Consider the following 22,303-nt stretch of genomic DNA (forward strand, 5'->3'; position numbering starts at 1 on the left):
TATGAACCCAATCAAGTCATGGCTGCCCATGGTCACAAAATTGCCTTCTAAAACAAAAACAACTTTTTTTTTTTTTTTTTAAGTATAGGACTGGGGATATAGCTCAGTTGGTAGAGTGCTTGCCTTGCAAGCACAAGGCCCTGGGTTCAATCCCCAACACCGTAAAAAAAAAAAAGCATAAAACTGAACCCAGGGGCTGGGGTGTGACTCAGTGGTAGCTTCATGAGGCACTGGGTTCCATCCTCAGCACTACATAAAAAAAATAAATCAAATAAAGATTGTGTCCATCTACAACTAAAAAAACTATTTTTAAAAAAGCAGAACTCAGAGTCTCCCAAACAATGTTTAGAATACAATCCAAAATTACTAGACATGAAAACGAGAAGAAGTGATCAATGAAGTGTGAACCCCAGGTGCTGCAAATTCTGGAATTAGCAGATAAGGATTGTAGAACAACTCTTATAATTACAGTTGTACCTCTGCATCCACAGGGCCCCATAGATACCAAAATCCACGCACACTCAAGTCCGGTCTATAGAATTGCGTAGAATTTGCAGAGAACCTATGCAGTCTTCCCAGAGACCATAAATCATCTCTGCATGACTTGGAATATCCAATACAATGGAAATGCTATATAAATAGCTATTACATTGTACTGTTTAGGGAATAAGGACCAAAAAATTCTGACCTGTTCAGTATACCTTTAAATATATTCAATCAGCAGTTAGTTGAATACACAGATGCAGAAGCCATAGACACGGATGGCCAACTGTATACTAAATCAAAAACTAGGCTCATAATGAGTGAAGAGATAGACCACCTTGGCTGAGAAATAGACCAAAGAGATATTAGAAGTGAACCAGATGGAGAGTCTGAAACTGAATAAAATCCAACATCTGAAAAATTTAGAATTCACTGGGTGGAACAAAACCAAGTACAGGTGACAGATGAGTCAGTGAGTGTGAGCAGAGAGAGCTGGAGATTACCCAATCTGAAGAACATGGAGGAAACAAATGGACCATTAGCCAGGCCTTAGGGACCTGTGAGATGGTATCAAAAGGACTAACATACATGTACTTGGAGTCCCAGAAAAAGGCGGAGGACAGAAAGATATCTGAAGAAACACTGACGGAATTCAGTGGTGGAGGTGGGGCGCCTGCCAATCATGCATGAGACACTGGGTTCAACCTCCAGAACCACATTAAAAAATATAATCAGTATTTTTTAATACTGTAATCCCAGTGACTTGGGAAGCTCAGGCAGAAGAATAACAAGTTGGAGGCCAGCCTCAGCAACTTAGCAAGACCCTGTCTCAAAATAAAAAAGGGCCCCATGTGGCTCAGTGGTCAAGTGCCCCTGGGTTCAGCCCCCCAGTACCAAAACAAGCCACAAAGACGACAAACACAAAATAAAAACCCAGTCAAGACGTTGATGATCTGAGACACTCTCAACCACTCAGGCTTACTTGGAATTTCCGGACTGAGAAACGGAGGATCAGAGAGGCAAGATCACCTGCCCATGGTCACATCGGGGGTCCCCCTGGTTCGCTGAGCCTTTACCTCTAGATGGTCCAGTCGGCAGGGCTGGTTGGAGAGACCACCATCCCCAGCTCCAGGGGGAAGTGCCCTCTGCCGTGAAAGGTGAACCCTGCCTCCTGAGGCCCTTGTGACGATGCCTGGCCTCAGCGCCCCAGCAGCCTGGGGTAGGAACTGGGCTCTCGGGCTCTACTCTAGAACCAGGCCAGGCCCTCCACAAGTCTCCCCTGCCTTACCTGTCAGGGCTCAGTACAAGGCCCCCATGGCATGGTGGGAGGGGCTGAGAGACGCAATCACAATAAGTTATTGTTGCTGCAGCCACTGGTTTCCAAGTCCCTGCTGCAAAGGGGAAAGCGGGGCTCAGGTCCCAGGCACTGGGGGGCAGATATTGGTAGAAGGACCCGGTTGGGGACTCTCCAGCTCCCCAAAGGGCCCGCCCAGTCTTTGGCTCCACTTCAGAGAGAAACTAAAGACCCAGATGAAGCAGATCGCATGGCACCTTAGTCCTCCTGCTGTGCCTCAGGGCTTCCCCATTAGCCCAGGAGCTGCTGGGGGCCGTCGACCTATGGTTTGCTGTGTTTAACAACACAGAGAAGAGTGCACACAGTAGGTGCTCAAGAGATGCTTTATGAACGAATAGATGAATGGGTGGCTGGGTGGCTGGGTGAATGAGTGCAACCCAAGCTGGAGAATGGAAACCAGCAGTTCCAGAATCCCACTGCGTCCATTCCAGGGTCTGAGGTTTCATTAACCACATATGTGACCAGTGAGAGAGTGAACAGATGACCAAGTGACAGAAACAGGACCATGGGACCTGGGGAGAAGGAAGGGGGTCCCCCCAGGACGCAGAAGCTGAGCCTGGTTCAGCAATACAGAGTCAACCCCTCTGAGCCCGTTCCCCCCTCTGAAACATGAACTAAGACCATTGTCCCTAAGATCACAAGGACACAGCAGGCTCCTCAGGATGGGCCCCCAGGCAGATAAGGCCACCATCAAGGCTTTGAGGAGTCAGGTTGCTGACCTACCACTCCGAGAAGCCCAGAGGAACCAGAAGGATTTCAAAGGCACTGGGGCTAGCGAAGAACAACAGGGTCCCCTGTATACCCCCCAACAAGCCCCTCTCTCCAAGCCCACTCACGTGCCCCCGAAGCTGAACCCACCAGCCCGAATGGCCAGCCCTGGGACCCTGGTGCCATGGCAGCTTTGTGACTCATAGCCAAGTCCCAGCCAATCCCCATAAGCGCTTGTGAGGAGAGGGTTCTAGAAGGCAGAACCAGGTTGGGGGGGGCAGGATGTGGGCCAGGGCCAAAGGTCATGGTGGTTGCTACCTACGGCTTGCTCCTCCTGAGCAGAAAGTCAAGGCTTTGAGCTCAGAAGACCCCAGAAGTCTCCCCATCTGTATATCCAGAGGCAGATGCAGTCTTTTTGGCCCTTGAGTATTTGCTGAGCACCTACTGTATGCTGGAAGAAAGCCCTTGATTTGGGGACATAAAAAACAACTCAAATAATTTGGGGGTTTAAAACTCTTAGGTAGGAGAAGGGCACAATGGTGCACGCCTGTAATGCCAGCCACCCGGAAGCCTGAGGCAGGACGATCTCAAGTTGGAGATTTAGCAAGAACCCTGTCTCAAAAACAACAAAATAGCAGGGCCGAGACTGGGGCTCAGTGGTAAAGCGCCCCTAGGCTAAATCCCTGGTACCAAAACAAAACTGTCAGGGAGCGGGCAACCCCTCCTGGACCCTCTCACCCTTGGGAGCGCCTCCTCTTTTCCTCTTACTTGAATAAATCCCACTCTTTTTGCTCACCAAAAAACAACACAACTGTTAGGAAGAAATCAAACAGGATGGGATGGGCCAGGCAGGGAGCGGAGCTGGAAAAGGGGAGAAGGAACTTGGGAAGAACCTGGGGAGAGTTGGGAGAAGGGTGCCCCAGGTGGAGGGTACAGCACGAGCAAAGGCCCTGAGGTTGGAAGGAGCCAGGTAAGGACGAGGGGCCCCGGGGAAGACTGGCGTGGCCGAGGAGGACAGGGTGAGAGATCAGCAGAAGACACAGGAGATTTGGGGGGCAAAGTGTCAAAAGAAGTACAAGAGTTTGAGTTTTATTGAGAAAGCACCAGGGAGCCACTAGAGGGCTCAGAGCAAAGGAGGAAAGAGTTCTGACCTACAGCCTAAAACGCGTGGCTGGCATCCGGGTCTCCGTCCAAGTTTGAAGACTCCTCAGGGCCCAGCCAACGCTGAGACCTCTTGGGATTCCCGTAGAGCAAGAGTGGGCACCAACCCTGAGCCACAGCCCTGCTGGGGGAAGTGAGGCCAATGCCTTGGGTCACCTCCCGGGGTTGGGCCAGGGCCCAGTGTGAGTCACAGCTGGCTAGGCCAAGACTGACACACACCTTGGCCTCAGCACAGCCAGCCACAGCCAAAGCCACACAGCCCGGCCTCCCTTAGGAGCCACAGGGGGGCACCAAGGCAGAAGAGCAGGAGGGGTGCCCTGCCTCACCCATTTAGACCCTCTCCCAAGTCTTCAGACTGTGGCTGTAACTTTGAGCAAAATAAAGAACATGGCAGTTGGACAGGACTTACTGTCCTTCATCTGTCTCGACAGTGACCAGGAGACCCTACGTGTGCCCTTGAGAAACAGAGCTTGAGTGGTCAGGGCGTTGATGGCAGACACGGGGCCCGGTATGAGCGGGTAAGGTGCTGGTCCCACCAGGCATCTGAGGCCGGAGGCAGAGTGGTTGGGGGGAAGGCAGAGGCCCAGAGGGAAAGGACACTGATCTTTTGGGTAGGAGGTCCCTGGGGGAACCCTGGCCCGTGCAGGGCCTAGTGTGGCCCAGGACTTCTTTATTCCCCAGAGAAGTTTTCAAGTTGGGGCCAGATCTGGGGTTTTGAATAAGCACCCACAAAAAAACTAACCCTGCAAGGGGGCTGGGGCAGAGGGCCTGCTTGGCATGCAGGAAGCCCGGGGTCTGAGCCCAGCACTGCAAGCAAGAAGGCCGTCCGGTCGCGCCGCTCAGCTTGCCTGCCCGCTCTTCAGACTAGCCGGCCTCCTGGCCGGCCACCATGGGGTGCGCACGGAGGCCTGGGTTTGAATGGCCCAGACGTCCCCAGTCCTCCCTGGGCTTCCCCTTCCCTGTAAGTTGGGGCTGCATGGAGCATCTTACTGCCATCGCCCTCTGTTCCCTGAACACCTGACTTGCCCACCTGGGAGATGTTCCTACGTGCGCACACTCAAGCACACCCATTTCACAGGACAGGACACGAGGGGAGGGATGCGGCTGAGGTCACACAACTGTATACCCAAGTCAGCGCTCGGGACTCCCAAAATCCCGTGTCCACACAGAACCCCCACCTCAGCATCGTAAGCACCCCCACCTTGAAACATCGCCTAACCCTGACACAAGGCAAGGTGGCATGGTTGAAAGCAAAGCCCCCAACAGTTCTTGAAGACTTGCCAAATGGCCAGCCAGGGTGTGAGGGGGAGGAGGAACCTGGAGTTAGTGAGGGCTCTACTCTCCATGGTCAAGGGGCTATGGTCACCTGGTGGCCCTTCTTCGTGCTCACTTCATATGTATAATGGGCAGAAGGACCTTCCTTCCCCAGCAGGTCAGACTGAGTACACCTGCCACCAACTCTACCTGGCTCCGTGTGAGCCCAAGGCCCAGAGTTTTAAGAGCAAAGGCCAAAGCTGGCAGGGGAAGTGGGCAGCCTGGGGTCAAGCCTCTGGTGTGAAGCCCAAGGTCCAAATGTCCCTGCACAGCCCTCTAAACACGCTGACTTGAGTCACTTGTTCAACTCCTCCGAACCGAACGGGAGAACAGGATGTTGGGAGGAGGTCGTGTTTTGTAAAATCCTGACTTTTAAGTCCATGTGACCACACCTCCAGTTCTAGAAGCAGAACACTTGGGTCACATGCCACACCTACCACCTTCCTCCTGGTCCTTGGGGCCATCAGGTCGCCCTGAGTTGCAGAACCTTTACCCGCTTCCAGCAAAGGATAATAAACATTTACACTGTGCACCAACCTCAAGCCAAGTACACTCTGAACGTTGACTCTCTAAAGTCAAAACAATTTTAGGGAGCAAGATCATCAGTTGTTCTACCCATTTCACAGACGGGGAAAGAGACCCACAAGGTTAAAAGTCTGTTTCCTCCTTCCCATATTGGGCTGGAGCAACCCACCTCCCAAGCTCTCCTCCCAACAAGGCAAAGAAAGGGTCTGACCAGAAACTGGTCAGAAAAGCTTAACTTTCCCTCCGCAACCCGACATCGGCTGGCCCCCAGCGCCTAGGTGGCGCTAGCTGCGCGCCAGATGTGCAGGCCCCTCCCAGACGCCCACTCCCTGCTCCCTCCCCAGGAGGGGAGGAGCCGCGAGGGGGCGAGGGGAGCGGGCCAGGCTCCGCCCAGCCCCTCAGGCCCCGGCGGGGGAAGAAGGAGGCGGACTGCGAAGCTGGCGTAAGGAGACTTTACTGAAAACAGAAAACCGGGCGAACGAAGGATTACAAACAGGAATGTGGACTCGTAGCAAAACAAAAACAAAAACAAAAGAACAAGGGGCGGGGGGGTCGGAAGGACAGAAGGGGGTAGCGAGAGCGAGGAAAAGGAGTAGTATTTTTTTCTTCCCATTTCTTTAAAAAAACCAACACAAGGAAACACACACGCACACACAACCGTTTGTTCCCGAGTAGAAACATAAATAGGGCAGAATCGAACACTCTGTTCTTCTCTCTTCCAAAGGCAAAAAAAAAAAAAAAAAAAAAAAAAGTAAAAGAAAAGGCAGGCTGGAGGCTGCGCCCCACGCAGCCTCCTTCCGCAGCGGTGTGTACGAAGAGGCGGCCGGGGCGCGCGGGTTTGTGCAACACAGGGCGGCCGCGCGCGGGGTACAGAGGCAGCGCGAGGGGGGGGGGTCATGCGCTCGCCCCCCCAGGGAGCAGGGGGTCCAGCTTGTCGAAGTCTAGGGCGCCCTCTCCGAGTTCTGGGCACCCTTCGGGATATCCCTGGGGACCGCGCCCTCTTCAAGTCCTGGGCACCCTCGGGGAGGGGGTCGCCGAGGCCGCACCCTCTCCAAGTCCGGGGCACCCACGCCCCCCCCGCGAGCCCGCCCCTCGAGGAGGGGGGCCGCGCATGCGCCCCGTGCTCGGGCTCAGTACGCGGGCACCTGGTGCTGGGGCAGCAGCTGGCAGCCGCTGTTGACGTGGCTGAGGACTTTCTGCTTGAGCTGCGCCACCTGCTCGCGCAGCAGGCTCGCGGTGGACGCCAGCTCCGTGTTCTGGCTCTTGAGCGTCTTCACTTTCTCCTCCAGGCGCGAGATGCGCTCTAGCTTGCGCTTGCGGCACTTGGAGGCGGCGATGCGGTTGCGCAGCCGCTTGCGCTCCGCCTTGATGCGCTCCTGCGTGTCCATGTCGATGGGCGACAGCGGCGGGCTCTCGCCGAAGCTTGGCACGTCGGGCACCGTCTGTGGCTCGTCCTTGAGCGCGGCCAGGCGCGGCGGCCCCAGTGCGCCGGGGGGCGGCGGCGGTGGGAAGGGAACGGGTTCGGCGGCGAAGGCGACCGTCGCAGCGCCCCCAGCACCCCCGGCGCCACCAGCGTAGCTGCTCAGGTTCGCGTAGACGGGCGCCTCCGGCGCGGCCGCGGCTGGGGCCAACTCGCCGGGGGGTGCGGCGCCCGCTGCCGTACCAGAGGGTCCCCCGGCGGCGGCCGCAGCAGCGGCGGCCGCACCCGCGCCAAGCTGGTTCTGCTTGTGCAAATCCTCCAGGGCCTTGACAAAGCCCTCGGCGAACTCCTGCTCCTCGCTGGCCGCCACCTTGGGGTAGAGGAACTGCGTGCTCGTCGGCGTGGTGGTGACCAGCCCGTTGGACTGGATGATGAGGCGCTCGAGCTCAGGAGAGGCGAGCTTAAGCAGCCCCAGGTCGGGCGACGACAGCAGGCCGTCGGGGGGTGCCGCGCTGGGGGCGCCGTCTGCGCGCAGGGGGGCCGGAGGTGGCGCCGCCGCCGGCTTGAGCGCTGCCGCCACCTGCTCGCTCAGGCTCAGCGTCAGCGCGTCCTTCTTCATCATGCTGCCGGCCGTCGCCGTCGGGGGCGCCCCGGGGAACAAGCGGCCCGGGGACGCGAAGTTGCCGCCGCTGCCACTGGCGCCGCCGCCCAGGCCGCTCAGCGCCTCATCGCCGTAGAAGGGTGTTTCCATCCTCCGCCTCCCCCGCCGCGCCGGCCCGGGGGGGAGTGGCCGCGGCCTCCCGGGGGGCCCGCGCCCCCCCGTCCGCTCGGCCCTGCGCCCGCCCCGGCCGCGGCCGCTGCGCCCGGCCCTCCGCTGGCGGCGGCTCCTGCGCCGCGCCGTTTGGGCGCCCCCTTATAGCCTCGGCCCGGCGCGATGAGCTCACCGCCCCCGCTCGCCATTGGGTACGGGTGACGTCGCTCATTTGCATGAGGGGGCGGGGCCAAGGTGTAGGCACCCGCCTGGCCGCAGTTGCCCCGGCGACGCGCGGTAAACGGCACAACAGCGCGCTGCCTTGTGGGTTGACGTCATGGGGGCGGGCCGCACGCTCAGGCCCGGTCACCCCGCCCCGGGAGCACTGTGTACGACCGATGCCCCCAGCGCCGCCTCCCGCCAAGGCACGTCCCGGGTGGCGTGATGGGCTCGGCCACCAGACACCAGCCCGTCGGGGCCCCCGCCCTCCCCGAGGCCCCGCCCCGCGTCCGCGCGTGGGGCCCCAGCCGGGCGGAGGCGGGGGTGGTACCGGCCTCCTGGGACAGGAGGGGGATGGGATCCCGGGCGGATAAATAAGTCCTTGGCTCCTCCAGCCCCGCTGCGCCCACAGTGCTTGCCTCCCTTCTGGCGAGGTTTAGAGCGCACAGGGGGCTCTCCCATCCCCGTCTCCCTCGCTGTTTCTCCCACAAAAAGAGGGAAGGGAAGAGGAGGGTCGCCCTAAGTTTCTGGAAGGGCTTCGAACCTGATTATTTTCACTGCGTGGAGTCTATAGATACCAGGAGTCGGATTTCTTGCCTTTACTGATGGGAAACTCCGGCTCAGCAAGGTGGGAGCGACCTGCCAGCCCGAGAGGTAGCTAGGAATCATGGCAGGGCCCGGGCTGTGACCCCATCCTGTGACCCCGTCCTGAGTGTTTCTCTCCAGTGGAGCCCGAGAACCTGGGAGTCCAGGACCCAAGGCTGCTGCTTCCCTCAGCCGCCCACGTTTTTAACCTGGAGCCTGCCAGGGCCTGATGTGGGGCCTTGGGCAGGGTTCCCGACTCCAGGGGCTGAGCTGATGAGGCAGGAATCCCAGCTATAATTATTACCTGCTTATTAGTAGATCATGGCTGTTAGGGCTTAATGGGCCACCATTAAGGCTCGCTGGGAAAGGGCTGTAAGGGAGATGGGAAGGACGGCCCCACCAGCACTCCAGATATCCTGGAAACATCTGGATCTCACAAACAGCCCCTCCACACACCCCCTCAGGCTCCCCACCACCCTCTAGATGAAGCCACTCCTCAGCCCCTTGACCCCTCTTTGACCTCTGTCAATCTCTCTAAGCTGTGGATTCCCAATTGCAGGACCCAAGTCTCTCTCACCTCAGCTGGGGTGCCCTCTTGGAGTCCCCACCCCCAGGCTGTATTCCCACTGTAGCCTTGGAATCATCCAGAATGATGGGATGGGCCGCATGACCCTGCAGGGGACCTCAGGTAGGACTGTGTGCTTTCCAGGATCTCCTGCAGACGTTGGGATCCCTGGTGAAAGGAGATCCAGCCTCAGCCTGGCCTGAGGACATCCCTGGCCTGGGGACTCCGACTAGTGGGACTAGATTGGAAGAGATGGGTCATGCTTCTCCTGGAGGCGGGGGTGATAGGAGGCCTAGGGAGGTGCAGCCCGGACCTTGGCAGGTGGGAGATGGTCTGGTGAACTGGGGGCCAAGCCAGCCTGAGCCATATGCCCTTTCCCAAGGCAAGTAGGCTTTCACGGGCCAAAGTGAGTTGCCTCGAAGCGCCTCAGTTCCACCCTTACGAAAAAGGAGTGAATGAGCTTCTACAGCGTGGACTATTGGGGTGGTCGTGTTTTTGTTTTTTTAATTTTTTCAGTTGTAGATGGACCCAACACCTTTATATTAACTTATTTATATGTGAAGCCAAGGATGGAATCCAGTGCCTCACACGTGCTAGGCAAGTGCTCTACCACTGAGCCACAACCCAGTATTGTGGTTTTTATAGGGAGGATTTGAAGAAATAGTAAAGACTCAATAAATGTTTTACTTCATTATTAGTTGGCCAAGCCTAACTGCAGTTATTTGGTTTTGTGTTCTCTTAGCTTCGAGTGCCCTTACTTAGCCTATCGGCAAACTCCTACTCATCCTTCAAAACCCACTTCCAGTGCCTCCTCCCAAGAAGCCTTTCTCGACCATGCCTCCTGGGACTCCCCTAGACTCCCTTCTGTTGGCTACCCCCTGTCCCCTGTCTGCATCAAGCATTGTCTCCCCAAGGCAGGGGATGGGGGGAGATGGGCGGCCCTGGCCCACCTACTCCTTCCCAGCTAGGGAGTCCTCCAAGACCCTCAGTTTGTCACTCATCCCTCCATTTGTCCCAAACCCAATCCCACAAAGTTGAGAGCAGCTGTACCCAGCTTTAGACTCCCAGACTGGGCACTGATTCCTCAGAGATGGGTCTGGGAGTTCCTTGGGGTGTGTGGGCGTAATCCACACAACACATGAGGGGTAACTCGCGTATTCCACAGGCACTGACTTGGACACACACTGAGAAACCCCCATTCCTTCCAAGCACCCACACTAACAAACTTCTTAAGTGCACCTTTGGGACAATAAATGGTAACTTCCCTGGTGAAGAAGAGGATGTCTTCGGGTCTGTTAATGTGGTGAGGGCGACCTAGAAGGTGATGCTGAAAGAGACGCTGGCGCAAAGAACCACGGAACAGGGGATCAGATTATCCCAGGCAGTTGGTACAGCAAGTGCAATGGCCCTGGGGCAGGGCCCAGCTGCTCACCTTGATGGTGAGCTGGGAGACAGCAGGGTCTGGACTGAGTTGGCAGCCACAGGAGCCAAAGGGGGAGAGAGAAAGGTGGTGAGGCCTTCACCAAAGACCAAGTGGTATTCGTCCTGAAGTCGATGAGGTTCCAGATGAGGCTGGGGGAAGGGACACTAAGCAGCTCAGCCCTGGACTCCACATTTTCACTTTGATCTTCGCAGCAAGCTGAGAGATTTTAATCTTACTTCCTAGAGCAGCATCTGTAGAGGACTGGCGTCTGACCTGCCTGGGGTCCCCCAGCCCAGGCTGGAGAGGACCTGGCCTTCCAGACACTGAATCTGATGTGCACCCCCCTCCACCTTTCTGCGTACCCAGTCTAGGTCCTAACCTCTGCAGCACCCAGTGCCAGGACCTTGACTTTCTGGTTTAAAGTAACCTGCAACTTGGCTTAATTTTCAGTCTTTATTCGAATACCCAGAAACCTACAATCAACTTGATAAAACGGAAAGCCCCAGAGAGAGAGAAAATAGGAGTGAAGGTGGGGATGGGGGTCCTGGGGGCGGGGCTTGCTGGGGATGCCCCCCAAGAGCTCAGACCCTGCAGGGCTGGGACAGGGCTTGTGGTGACTGAGTGCCCTGAGAACAAGCTGGCTAGTGGGGCATGGCTGCGGGGGCGGGCGGGAAACAGCCCCCCAGGTGGCAGGCCCCGCGGGGTGGCTGGGGGAGGGGCGGCCTGGGGCGGGGGGCGCGTCTGGCCTCGGCGCATTCCTGAGGATCAGGTTACCGCGGAGGGCTGCGCTCCCCGCTCCACACTGCCCTGCTTCCGCCCTCCCCTGGCGCCGCAACCGCCGTCCTGTCCCCGCCCCTGTGCAGGTGTCTGCCTAGCCACACAGAGGGGACCAGGTTCAGCCCTTTGGATGCCACCGGCTCCTTCAGCCTCCTAAGAGCGTTTTACAAATAAGGAAACCGGCGCGGGCAACCTGGAGGAAACTGGATTGAACCTGGCACATCCCACTTTGATGACAGCAGAATCCAGTTGTCCCTGAGACTGTGGTGTCCCCAGCCTCCTCGAAGGCCTCACGGAGTGGCTCAGAGCAGGGTTTGTTGAGGGACTGACTGACTCCAGCCTTAGCTCTGGGAGTGGAGGGCTCCGGCCGAGATCCCCGTGTGCAACGAATGTGCACTTGCTGTATGCACCGGTGGGGTTAGGTCCAGATGTGCATAGGGTCAAAAGGTGAATCACCTTGCCAAGTAGGTGTGATTTGGGATTGGGGCAGTCTTGGTTCACTGGACCACATGCCTGGGTGTGCTGTGCTGGCCCCGGCCCTCTAGAGCTGACGTGGAGGAGTTACAGGAAGTCAGTCATAGTAAAGAAGCGCCCCCCAGGCCGATGTCACTATCTGCCCCCTTTTCTGTTTCTATTTCAATAGAGATATTTCAAAAGGGAATCTTCGTGTCACCAGCAGGAATGGAAAATCAGTTTCTCTTGCCATAAATAGACGGAAACTGAAAAAAAAAAAGATGAAATGAGCAAAGCCCCGGCATTCCCTCCTCAGGGACACTTGGTCTAGGCCTGGATCTCAAGCGTCTGAGTGGCATTAAGGAACAGAGGCCCCAGTCCAGGAAGGGTGGGGGTGCACAGCCCCAGGGGTAAGAGTTCCTGGCCAACGGATCCTAGCCTGAAGTAGGTCCTCAGGAGTGTGACTAGGTGACACTGGAACGCTAGAGGTGTGGGAGCCCTCTGGTGATCTGGCCTGCATCAGCCCCAGGTGCCTATGGATGGCTGAGGAGGTCCGGGACCCATTTCCAGAGTGACAGGCAGCTGCCTCTGGCAACCCTGTGGGGCCTCTCTGGGGAGGATTCAGGTTGGTTTAGTAAAATGGAAGATCCCACCTCTGGGCTTGGGGCTGTCCCCACCCACATATCTGTGGGCCAGTCCTTCCCAGGCTGCCTGTGGGTTGTGAATCAACGAGTGAGTGAATGAATGAGAAGATAACATACAGAATGAAATAGTGTGCAGGAGGGAGAGAAGGAATGAATGGGCAGATGTATTCCTGCTGCCAAAATGGGAGACGGTTTCTAGATGCTGTTCCTTTGGAGGGGTGCTTGCCCCCAGCGGAGAGGCAAACTCTGAGCAAAGAATGCCTCTGATCTTTGGAGGGCAGACTGAATCCAGGTCCCCCCCGCCCCGCACCAGGAGGACCACATCTCAGCAGGACGGAGCCCGTGCAGCTCAGTGGTCCGCACGAGTGCAGCACAGCAGAAGGCGGACCTCTGGCCTGCGGGACCTTATAGGCCCACCCGAAGAAAGGATGGGAGGATCTGGGACCCAGCTGGGGAGTAGACCGAACAAGGGAATCCGAACGGACTCCAGGTCAATTAATAAGGGGGCCCAAGGAATGAGCAGATTTGCCACCCGCCACCCCAAGCTCATGGGGCACTTAATGCGGGTCTTCTACCAAATCAGGGGTAGGAGCCCAGAGACCCCATCCCGACCCAAAGCAGGTTCCCTGAACTCCCATACCAGTCCTCTCCTCCCCCTCCCTCCCCGCCGCCGCCTCTCCCCGGGAGGAAGTGGCGAGAATGCGGGGGAGGGCTCCCAGTCTCACTTCCCCTGGGGCAGGGCGGGGCCTGCGGGGTCCTCTCCCGCTGCGAGACAGTCCCCGCCACCGCACGGGGTGGGGGCGGGGATCCGCACGAGCTGGGCCCCGGTGCGGGCCCGCAGCCCCTCGCTGGGTGACGTCCTTAAGTTCTCTGGACTTTGTTGGTTCTTATCTGAAAAACGGGGGAAGAAACTGACCTTGAAACAGCGAGTGGCTGGGGAGAGGACTCACCCCGGGCCCGGGAGAGCCAGCCAGACGCGGTCACGCCCAGCCTCGGAGGGGTCAGGGCCCGGCCGCAGGGAGGGATGTCACAGTAAACACGGCTTGGACAGGGACAGGAGACGCATTCCAGGCGAAGGGAACGGCACGGCCAAGGGGCCTGGCCCAGGTCTGCCCAGGGCACTTCCGACGTCGGGGCCCCCAGCCTGGACCCCCTCCTGGCAGGGCGCGGGGAGAAAGGACCGGGGGTCTCGGCGTGGCAGCGTAAGGGTTAACCACTCTGGGACGCAGGACCCCGCGGGGAGGGGGGCTGGTGGCGTCAGCGCGACGTCAGGGCCAGGCGGAGCGGCGTAGACGCGGACGTCTCGGCCTCGGGGCCCGCAACCCACGCGGCGCTGGAGCCGAGATAGCGAGTGTTGGGGGATCTGGTCTCCAAACGTGCCGTGCGCGCCACGCAGAGGGGCGGCCGAGGCACAAGGAGGGCGCTGCCTGACGGGTACTCAGGCCCGAGCCGCAGGCCACCTGGTTCCCTCCGCCGCCTCCTGTGCCCCCAGCTCCCGGGGCTGGGAGGAACTTGGGGCGGGCACTTGGGGGTTCGTGCTTGTTCTCCAGTGTGCAGACGCATCCCGGCAAAACCACCCCCATGAACCCCAGCTGCGTCCTGGCTAGCGCCCAGTCTGCGCGAGCCTCAGTTTCCCCAGCACAGCGACAGGGGGGAGGCAGCTGGTGACGTCTCCTGCGGGCGCGCGGCTCGGCCTCGGAGAGGGGATGGCAGAGAACCGAAGGCCGAGGCTTCAGTGGGGGAGCCAGCCAGGCGGGACTCGGGTCCATCCAGTGTGGGTTCCAAGTTCCCGGCCTCGCCAACCCCCACCCCTCCAGCCGCCTCTTCGCCGCCTCGTCCCGCCCTCCGCCTCCCCCTCCTCCCCTCCCCCTCCTCCCCCCTCCTCCCGGCCCCCCGCCCTCCCAGCCAGGGCTGCTAATTAAATGCAGGGCTGGGGGGAGGGGACTGCGCGCAGTTAACCCCATCCCGGGTTAACTCCTTCCCCACCGGCGCCCCGGAGGGGACCCTGAGCAGGGGAAGGGACTGGGTTTTGGCCGCTGGAATTCCCCCCTTCCCCCGCCAGGCGCGCTTCGCGGCCCAGGCCAAGCCCCTGGGATGAATGGGCAGATAGGTGGAGGCCGTGGCTGGCGCCCCAGGCCCTGCGCCAGGCCGGACTAGGTAGACCTCCTGACTGGAGCCCCAGAGCCCAGAGGTAGCGGAGGGAACAGCTAGATAGTGACCTGGAGATAAAGAGCGAGGAAAAGCAGGCGATGGAGGGAGAGAGGAGAGGAAGGGAGGCAAGAGGGCCCTAGTGCCAGGAAACCGGGTGAGAGGAGAGAAGGCTGGAGAGGGCCGCGGCAGGAAGGTGGGGGAGCTGGGGGCGCAGGGCCCTGAGTTCCATCCCCAGCACCAACAGGTAGATAGAGTGAGATTCGCCAGTGTTTTTTAACCAGATCCATGTTTTTCACAGGAACTGTGGCCTTATCTGAGGACAGGACACCACCCCTTAGCAAAAAGAGGTGACCATATAAATACTTCTCTACAGCCAAGATAACGTGACCTAACCAGGGCAGCACAATCAGGGTTGGTGGGGACCCTGTGACCCCAGATGATCAGGGGGAGCTGTAGGCATCAGGAAGGCTCCCTGGCAGAGGAGTCCATGGAGGTGCCTCCCGCCCTGGGCTTGGTGGGCTGGCATGATCCGATCAACTCTGCCCAGGGAGCTATCCGTCTCCTTAAGTGCTGGCCCTGGCCCCACAGCTCTGGGTCATGCTGGAGGAGGCAGACACTGTGCTGCACTGCCTGGTTGCCCAATCCCTGCTGTACACCTGGCTGCTGCTGAGCCAGGGGCCCAGGAAGTGAGCAGGGCAGGGGCAATAAGCCAGACTCTGCAAGGCTTATGTTCTTAGGGTGGGAACAACTGAAATGATGGGCAGTATAAAGTCAGATGAGGACATCACAGCAGGGAGGGAAAATCTTGGGGAGGGGATTCAGAGAGTCCTTGACATCAGCAGAGAGGGTACCAGGAAGATACCAGAGGAGAGGATGCTGTGGCGCTGGAAGAGCATGTGCAAAGGTCCTGGGGTAGGAATGTGAGGATTGTTGGGATATTAAGGAGGGGTCCTGGAGTGGGGTGAGGAGAGATGAGACGGGGTAGGATCACAGAGGTGCCCTGATCCTCTCCAGCTGGGATGGAGGGCAGTTTGAATCCTTGTGAGCCCAGGTGTAGCCCGTGACTGCTCTCGCTGCCTCAGTTTCCCCAAGAGTATCCATACCCTAGAGGAAGCAGGGGAGGCTCAGGTTTGGGGATGACTGAGTGCCACCCCGGTCTCTCTACACCTCTGCGGCTCCTTACTGGGGCCCCTCTCCCCACCGCCCCCCAGCATTGCTCGCTGCATGCGACACCCTGCCCTGTCCACTCCCAGGGACCCTCGGAGCTGGTGTGGGGCTGGGGAAGGCCGGCGTGTGGTCCCTGAGTACTGCCCGAAACCTGGGTGGAAAGATCTGCTTCCCTGTCCCCGCCCGGCGAGGAGGCGGCCGTGGTGGTGGCTGCGGTGAGGGGGATGTGCCCGAGGAGCATCCTGCGGGGCCCGGGTTGCCATGGCGACACTGACTCAGCGGCAGAGGCAGTAGCAGCATCTGGTACCCGCCGGGCCGCCCCTGCCTAGCCGGTGCGCAGCTCCCTGCTCTGCCCACCCGGCGGCCTCCATCCGGACCTCGTGAGGCTACAGAGGCGTGGGGGGACCCGAGGCTGGCTTGGCCAGTCCCTCCACCACCACTGCATCGCACTGCCCGGGCTCCTGCGGGAAGGTGGGCGGTGCTGCTTCTCAGGGCGGCGGCCTTGACACCACGTCTAACTCCGCCCACCTGCCCACCCACCCCAGCCACACCCCACGCCTTCGGTCTGTTCCTCCGCTCACCGCCAGCCGCCCAGCCGCCCAGCCGCCCAGCCACCTGCGTATCCACTGCCCATCTAAATCCATCCGCCTACCCATCCACCCATTTGTCTGTCCATACCCACTCATTTGTCCGTCCCTCTGTCTGTCCATTCATCCAGCATCTACAGCGTGCCTACTGTGTGCCAACACTGTTCTAGGCACAGGGGTGGGTTGCAAGATGAGGATGAAGCCTCCGTGGCCACTGAGGCCAGGGTCCCTGGACTCAGTCCCATCTCTTCCTTGGGCTCCCAGGCTCTCTCCCCTGTCCTCTCAAGTCTTTGTCCCTGAGTACCTCTTTTACTCTTTCCCACAACAGGCCCCACAACAGCTGCCATTCGGCCGCCTCCTCTCGTCTCCCCAACCTGCCCTACTCAGTCATAGCAGCTCCCGCCCACCTCAGGGCCTTTGCACGCCCCACTGCCTAGAAGATCCTTTGGTTCTTCGCCTGGCATTTATGGTATTTCATTCTTGCTTTCCTTATTTTCTGCCTCTACCCCATCTTCAGAGTATAAAAGCCTAGGAAATGGCCTGTGTTTCCTTTCTGGCTTGTGACTTTTTTTCCCCAATGAAAACTGTCCTAAGGCACATTCGATAAGAGTATGACGTACTAGCTGGGGAGGGGTTGGCCCTTAGCACTGCACCTAGTGCTGGACATACACTTCCTTCGCACAGCCCGAACCTCCTGGAGCCATCTGGTGGAGGAGAAACTAGCAGGGGCCAGGGTGCAGCACGGTGGCCCAGCGCTTCCTGGGCTGCACGTGGCCCTGGGTTCCGTCCCCAGCAAGCAGAAACAAAAGCGAAACCTGTGCTCCAGCCTTAGGTAGAATATGCTTCAGCCATAAGAAATGAGGGCACCATGGTGCATGCCTGTCACAAAATAAAAAGATAAACAAGGCTGGGGACGTGGCTCAGGGGCAGAGGGCCCAGGTTCAATCCCGGGTACAAAAAAAAAAAAAAAAAAAAAAAAAAGAAGGAACGGAGCGCTGGCACTTGCCACAGTGTGGATGGAACCCAGAAGTGTCGTGTTGGAGACCTGGGTGGGGCTCAGTGGCAGGGCGCTTGCTTGGTTCCTTCCCCAGAGCCAAAAAAAAAAAAAAGTTAATTTCATGTTGAGACTCTGAGCCTTGGTTTTTACAAACAGAAACATTACATTTGCTGTTAAAACTATGGAAATCTTGTCAGGCACAGTGGCACACACCTGTAAACCCAGCAACTGGAGAGGCTAAGGCAGGAGGACCACAAGTTCAAGGTCAAAAATGAAAGGGCTGGGAATGTAGCTCAGGGGAAGAGCGCCTCTGGGTTCAGTCCCCAGTACTGAAGAAAAAAAGGCCAGGCACAGTGGTTCTTGCCTGTTATTCCAGCAGCTGAGGAGGCTGAGGCAGGAGGATCGTGAGTTCAAAGCCAACCTCAGCAACACTGAGGCCTGTGCAACTCAGTCTAAATAAAGTACACAATAGGGCTGGGGGTGTGGCTCAGTGGCAAAATGCCCTTGGGTTCCATCCCTGGTACCAAAACCAAAAACCAAAAAACCCTGACTTCGTAAGTGTTAGCACAGGGGATCAGGGACCTGGCTCTGTCCCTGCCTAGCGAGGGGTAAGGAGCAGGGAGGCTGCTGGGGGCACTTGCTGCGTTTCCAGCCCAGACAGCTGGCATCTGCTCCAGGGCTTCTGCACCTGCTGCTCTCTCTAGCAGGTGGCCCCAGATGACTGAGACCCTGGGTCCTCCCTGCTGGGCTGAAAGGCAGGAGGATTCTGTGTGCTAGCCCCTGCCCGACCTTCTTTGGTCTCCAGGAAGCTGAAGTCCTTGGTGGTTGGCCACTGTTTGGGGCCACAGGGGCTGCTAAGTGTGATCAGGAGGTTGATGATGGTGAGGACATTGGGTGGAGGGGACAGTCCACACACCCTGGGGAAGGAACAGGACTTTCGATCTATGTGGGATCGAATAGCAAGTGGGTGGGCAAAGGGGTGGAAATCAGTCCAGCTGGGACCTGCTTCAGGTCCTCTCGTGAACACAAACAGAACCATTTTTCAGTTTTATTTATTTACTTATTTTGATACTGGGGATCAAAATCAGGGGTACCTAACCACTGAGCCACATCCCTGGTCTTTTTATTTTTTGAGACAGGGTCTTGCTAAATTGATGAGGGTCTCGATAAGTTGCTGAGGCTGGTTTTGAACTCGAGATCCTCCTGCCTCAGCCTCCTGAGCCACTGGGATTATAGGCGTGCGCCACTGTGCCCAGTGTCATTTTTCAGTCCTTAAGGAAAACCTCTGAGCAATACAGTTCTCCCAGGACAACGTCAAAGAGGCCAGCCCTTCTCTCCCCAGCAAGAGAGACTTCTGGGGGTTTCACAAAAGCCTACGTGTAGAGAGGGCTCTGGGAGAAGGGTCTGGGTCGCTCTACAGCAGCAGGGGAGAGGCAGGCCCGGGCCAATTCTGTTTGCTGGGGACAGTCAACGTGCCAAGGGGCGTGGCGTGAAAGGTCCTGGCCCATGGGGTGCAGAAGAGGGAGTGAGGGAGGGAAAGACACTGGAGGACGCGGGGATTATTTTTAGGCATTGAACGCAGCCCTGAAATATTTCCACGGCCACTCCCGAGAGCAGCCTAGGGTGACTATTTCGGTGCCTGGTTCCAGTGGAGGTGGGGCAGGGGTGAGTCATAGCTGTGTGGCCACAGAGCCTGGGCCTGGCCCGCAGGGTGTTCTGGAGGCAGAATCCTGGGCCTGCAAGGGGAATGCTCACTGGTCCAGGGTCAGGCTTCCGGTCACAAAGGACAGGGACCTGGCTGTTGCTTCCAGCAGGGAAATCGCCCGAGTTCCGCTTGGACAAGGAGTGCCTCTCACCAACCCCCTAGCATTAGAATCAAGAACGGGTGCACACACTGCAGGTGTTCTCAAGTTGCCAGAGGGGCTTATGCATTTATTGAACACTTGCTGTATACCAGGCTGGTCCTGTGGTGGTTACCGGCCTCTGTCCCTGTAAGGGAAGCTGCTGGTGTCCCTGCTGACTAGGGAGGAAACCAAGGCGCAGGTTACGCCTGTCAGGCACCTTCCCAATGGGCCTTGAACCCTGCGCCTCACTGATGACTGATGCTCTAGCCAGAGGAGGAGGACTTCTTTCTTTCTTTAACCTTATCTTCTGAGGCGCTGGGGATGGAACCCAAGGCCTCCTGCTAGGCAAGCCTCTCCTCCAGAGCCTCACCCCTACCCAAGGGAAGGCATTTTTAGGCAGGAGCCAGTCTCTGATCTCACCTGGCCCATCCCAGCCCCTTCTGGACTCCTCATTGCCTGACACACCTAAGGCAGGAGGAGGTCACTGGATCGTCCGGATTCAAGAGGCAACAGAGGGAGGAGCCCTGAGGCGGCTCTGGAGCCCAGGGCTGTGTGACCCAGGGCGGGTTGCTCACCCTGTCTGTGCCTGGGCGAAGTGGGGATGCCTCCCTGCGGTTCGGGAGCTGCTCAGCCCACGGTTGGTCAGAGAGCAACACTGTCCAGCGCTGCCAGGATCCACTCCTGTCCCTGGAGCCTCTTTATCTGTGGGGACCCTCGGAGGTGCCAGGTTGAAGTGGCTTTGGGTGCCCACAGGGACTAGCGGGAGGGCCCAGTGGCTGCAGGAGGGGCTCTTAAGAAGTGGCCAGGAAGACAGGCCCACTCTGGTGGAGGCTGCAGACCACAGCTCAGCTCGGCCCCAGCCCGCTGGAGCGGGCCGCCCCTCAAGCCTGGTGTGGCAGTGATGGCCCCTCAAGGGCTCCCCTCCGGGGTCGGGGAAGAGGTCCCTGCCTGCGTGCTGGACCCCATGAACCTGTGTTCTCCACCCTGGACTGAACCCCTGGCCTCACCTACTCTGGTCTCGGGATTTCTTGCCTCCAGCGGTTCCAGAAGGTTCCTATCTCACCCAGGGCTGTCTCTTCCCCATTTCCTGCCCCTCACTCTGCCCCCATATCTCTGGGGAGCAGGGCCCTTGCACAGGCCGTTCCTCGTTTGGGACATTCTCCCCTGATGGCTGGCCTCCTGGCCTCCCTCGAGCCCTTCCCAACTTGCCTCCCCCCTGCCGCGTGCCCTGCCGCCCGGCTTCTCCGTTTCCCAGGCCTGCGGCGTCCCGGGAAGGGCAGGGCTGCGGTGAGGCTGCGCCTGGTTTCTGGATGTGCTGCCAGTGCCTGGGGACAGATCCCCTTGGCTCCTGTTGTGGTCATCAGTCTGCCCTCCACCAGACTTCCGTCCCCAGGGAGGGATGGCAGGGGACCCTCGCTGCCCATCAGGATGTGCAGGGCCAGACCCAGCCACGTGGGCGGAGGAGGGGATGCGGAAGAGACAGTGGCTGGAGCCCAGCAGACGGCCCAGGTGAGGCAGCGCAGGGGGCGCTTCCTGCTGGGCCTTCGCACTGTCCCTGAGGCAGGCTGTGCTTCCTGGTCTGCAGGGGTGGGGGCGGCCGAGTCACGCTCAGCGCAGGAGTGCAGGGCCTCCCTGCCAGAAACCCGCTCCAGGGAGAAGGTGCTGGGGGGCACCGCCCGCGGGGGGCGCTGCTCAGGCGACACACAGACCCTCGGGAGGAACTAGCTGGGCTCTTGGTTTCCCTTCTCGAGGAGGAGCCGTGGCTGTGGCCTCTTAGACCTGGGCCCTCCCCACGCAGGCGCAGGAGGACCTGCGTCCTGGAAGCCCGCTGTCCGAATGGGCTGCACCACCTCGGGAGGGACGGCGCGGGGCAGGCCAGGGACTGTGCTCACGTCACAGGCCAGGCGAAGGGGAACTGGGCTGGGAGCTTGCGGCTGCCTGGCTGGAAAGGTCAGAGCGGCTCTGCGTCTGGCCACGCAGGCGAGAAGCCGCGATTACGCAGGCTGAGCACCCGGGGGCTAGCCCGGCTCTGAGAGGCCTGCTGACAGATCCGGGAGGCCCACAGGAGCCAGAGACCCTGGACTGCAAGGCACCCGGGGGCCCCTGGACACTCTGGGTTCAGAGCTCCGTGAGCGAGGACAAAACCCAGAAGAGGCCAGTGGGCAGGGGCAGCCTCCAGGACTCCTGGACTCTGCCATGGCCTTCCCTGACGAGCTGACCCTGGCAGGGAGGGCCCCGGGAGTGGGGCTGCCAGGGAGCCCCGTCCCCACTCTCCGCACAGCGGGGTTGGGCCCATGCCAAGGGCTGTCCGTCTAGTGAGCAGGGGGGCTAGTGGCCGGTCCACCCTGATCCTTAGGCCAGGGCCACAAGTACTGCCCACGTCCCTATGGGGGGAGGTGGCTTTGTGAGGCCTGGGACTGGCCACGCCCCCCCTAACCTGCTGACCCCGCAACTCCACCTCCATCCCTCACCAAAGTGTTGCTGTGACCACAAAAGGAGTCCCAGGTGTCAAGAGGGCCAGGCCAGCGCCCTGGGCACCAGGCTAGAAGGACCCTCAAGGTAGAGATGTGTAGGCACAAACAGAGCCCCAGGGTCCCAGAAGAGCCGGGCACAGGGCAGCAGCCCTTGGCCTCAAGGGTCCGCAGAGCAGTTTCAACAGGGCCGGGAGCGCCCGCGAGGCCCGTCTGGGGCCCTCCCTGCTGCTCCTTCCCTTTGCTCGCAGGGAGATGGGCCCAGACAGCGCGACTGCAAGCGGTTTCCAAAAGCGCTGACTCCACGTCTCAGGTGGACGCGGCACGCAGGGCTGTGCCTTGGAAGGGCGGCCGCGGTCGTGGCTTGCCTCTCCCGACCTCCGGGGTGGAGTGCTGACCAGACAGGCAGAGGTGGCAGAGTCCAGGCCGCAGGGGGCACCACGTCTGGCTGCTACCAAGACCACCCCCTTGGGCTCCCCGGGGCACCCCCTACTCTACAGAGGGGATGGGGCCCCAGGACTCCCAGGTCCAGGCGCCAGCCTGCCTCTGTCCCCTAAGGGTGAGGGGAGGCCAGGAACCCATGTCCTGGGGAGATGCTTCCACTTGAAGGGAAGTGGCCTCGTGGGAACTGACTTCCTGAGTCTGGGGACAGCGGACACAGCACACAGGTTGCCTAGTGGCTCAAAGGGAAGGATGGATTCGCA

At 59.3% G+C, this 22,303-nt stretch overlaps 1 protein-coding gene and 1 long non-coding RNA gene across 2 annotated transcripts; one reads left to right on the forward strand and one right to left on the reverse strand.

Moving 5' to 3' along the window:
* Positions 1-5,983: 5,983 nt before the first annotated feature.
* Positions 5,984-7,864, reverse strand: JUND (JunD proto-oncogene, AP-1 transcription factor subunit). The gene has a single exon (XM_079115440.1). It carries the CDS (start codon positions 7,714-7,716, stop codon positions 6,676-6,678), a length of 1,041 nt encoding a protein of 346 aa, XP_078971566.1. The 5' UTR covers positions 7,717-7,864; the 3' UTR covers positions 5,984-6,675.
* A 3,966-nt stretch (positions 7,865-11,830) lies between these two features.
* On the forward strand, positions 11,831-17,177 carry LOC306646937. Its single transcript, XR_013760009.1, has 3 exons — positions 11,831-14,880; positions 15,787-16,756; positions 16,972-17,177. It is a non-coding gene; the product is annotated as an uncharacterized lncRNA (long non-coding RNA).
* Positions 17,178-22,303: the final 5,126 nt, after the last annotated feature.

Source organism: Sciurus vulgaris (genome assembly GCF_902686455.1).
Source record: "Sciurus vulgaris genome assembly, chromosome: 16".
Lineage (NCBI taxonomy): Eukaryota > Metazoa > Chordata > Mammalia > Rodentia > Sciuridae > Sciurus > Sciurus vulgaris.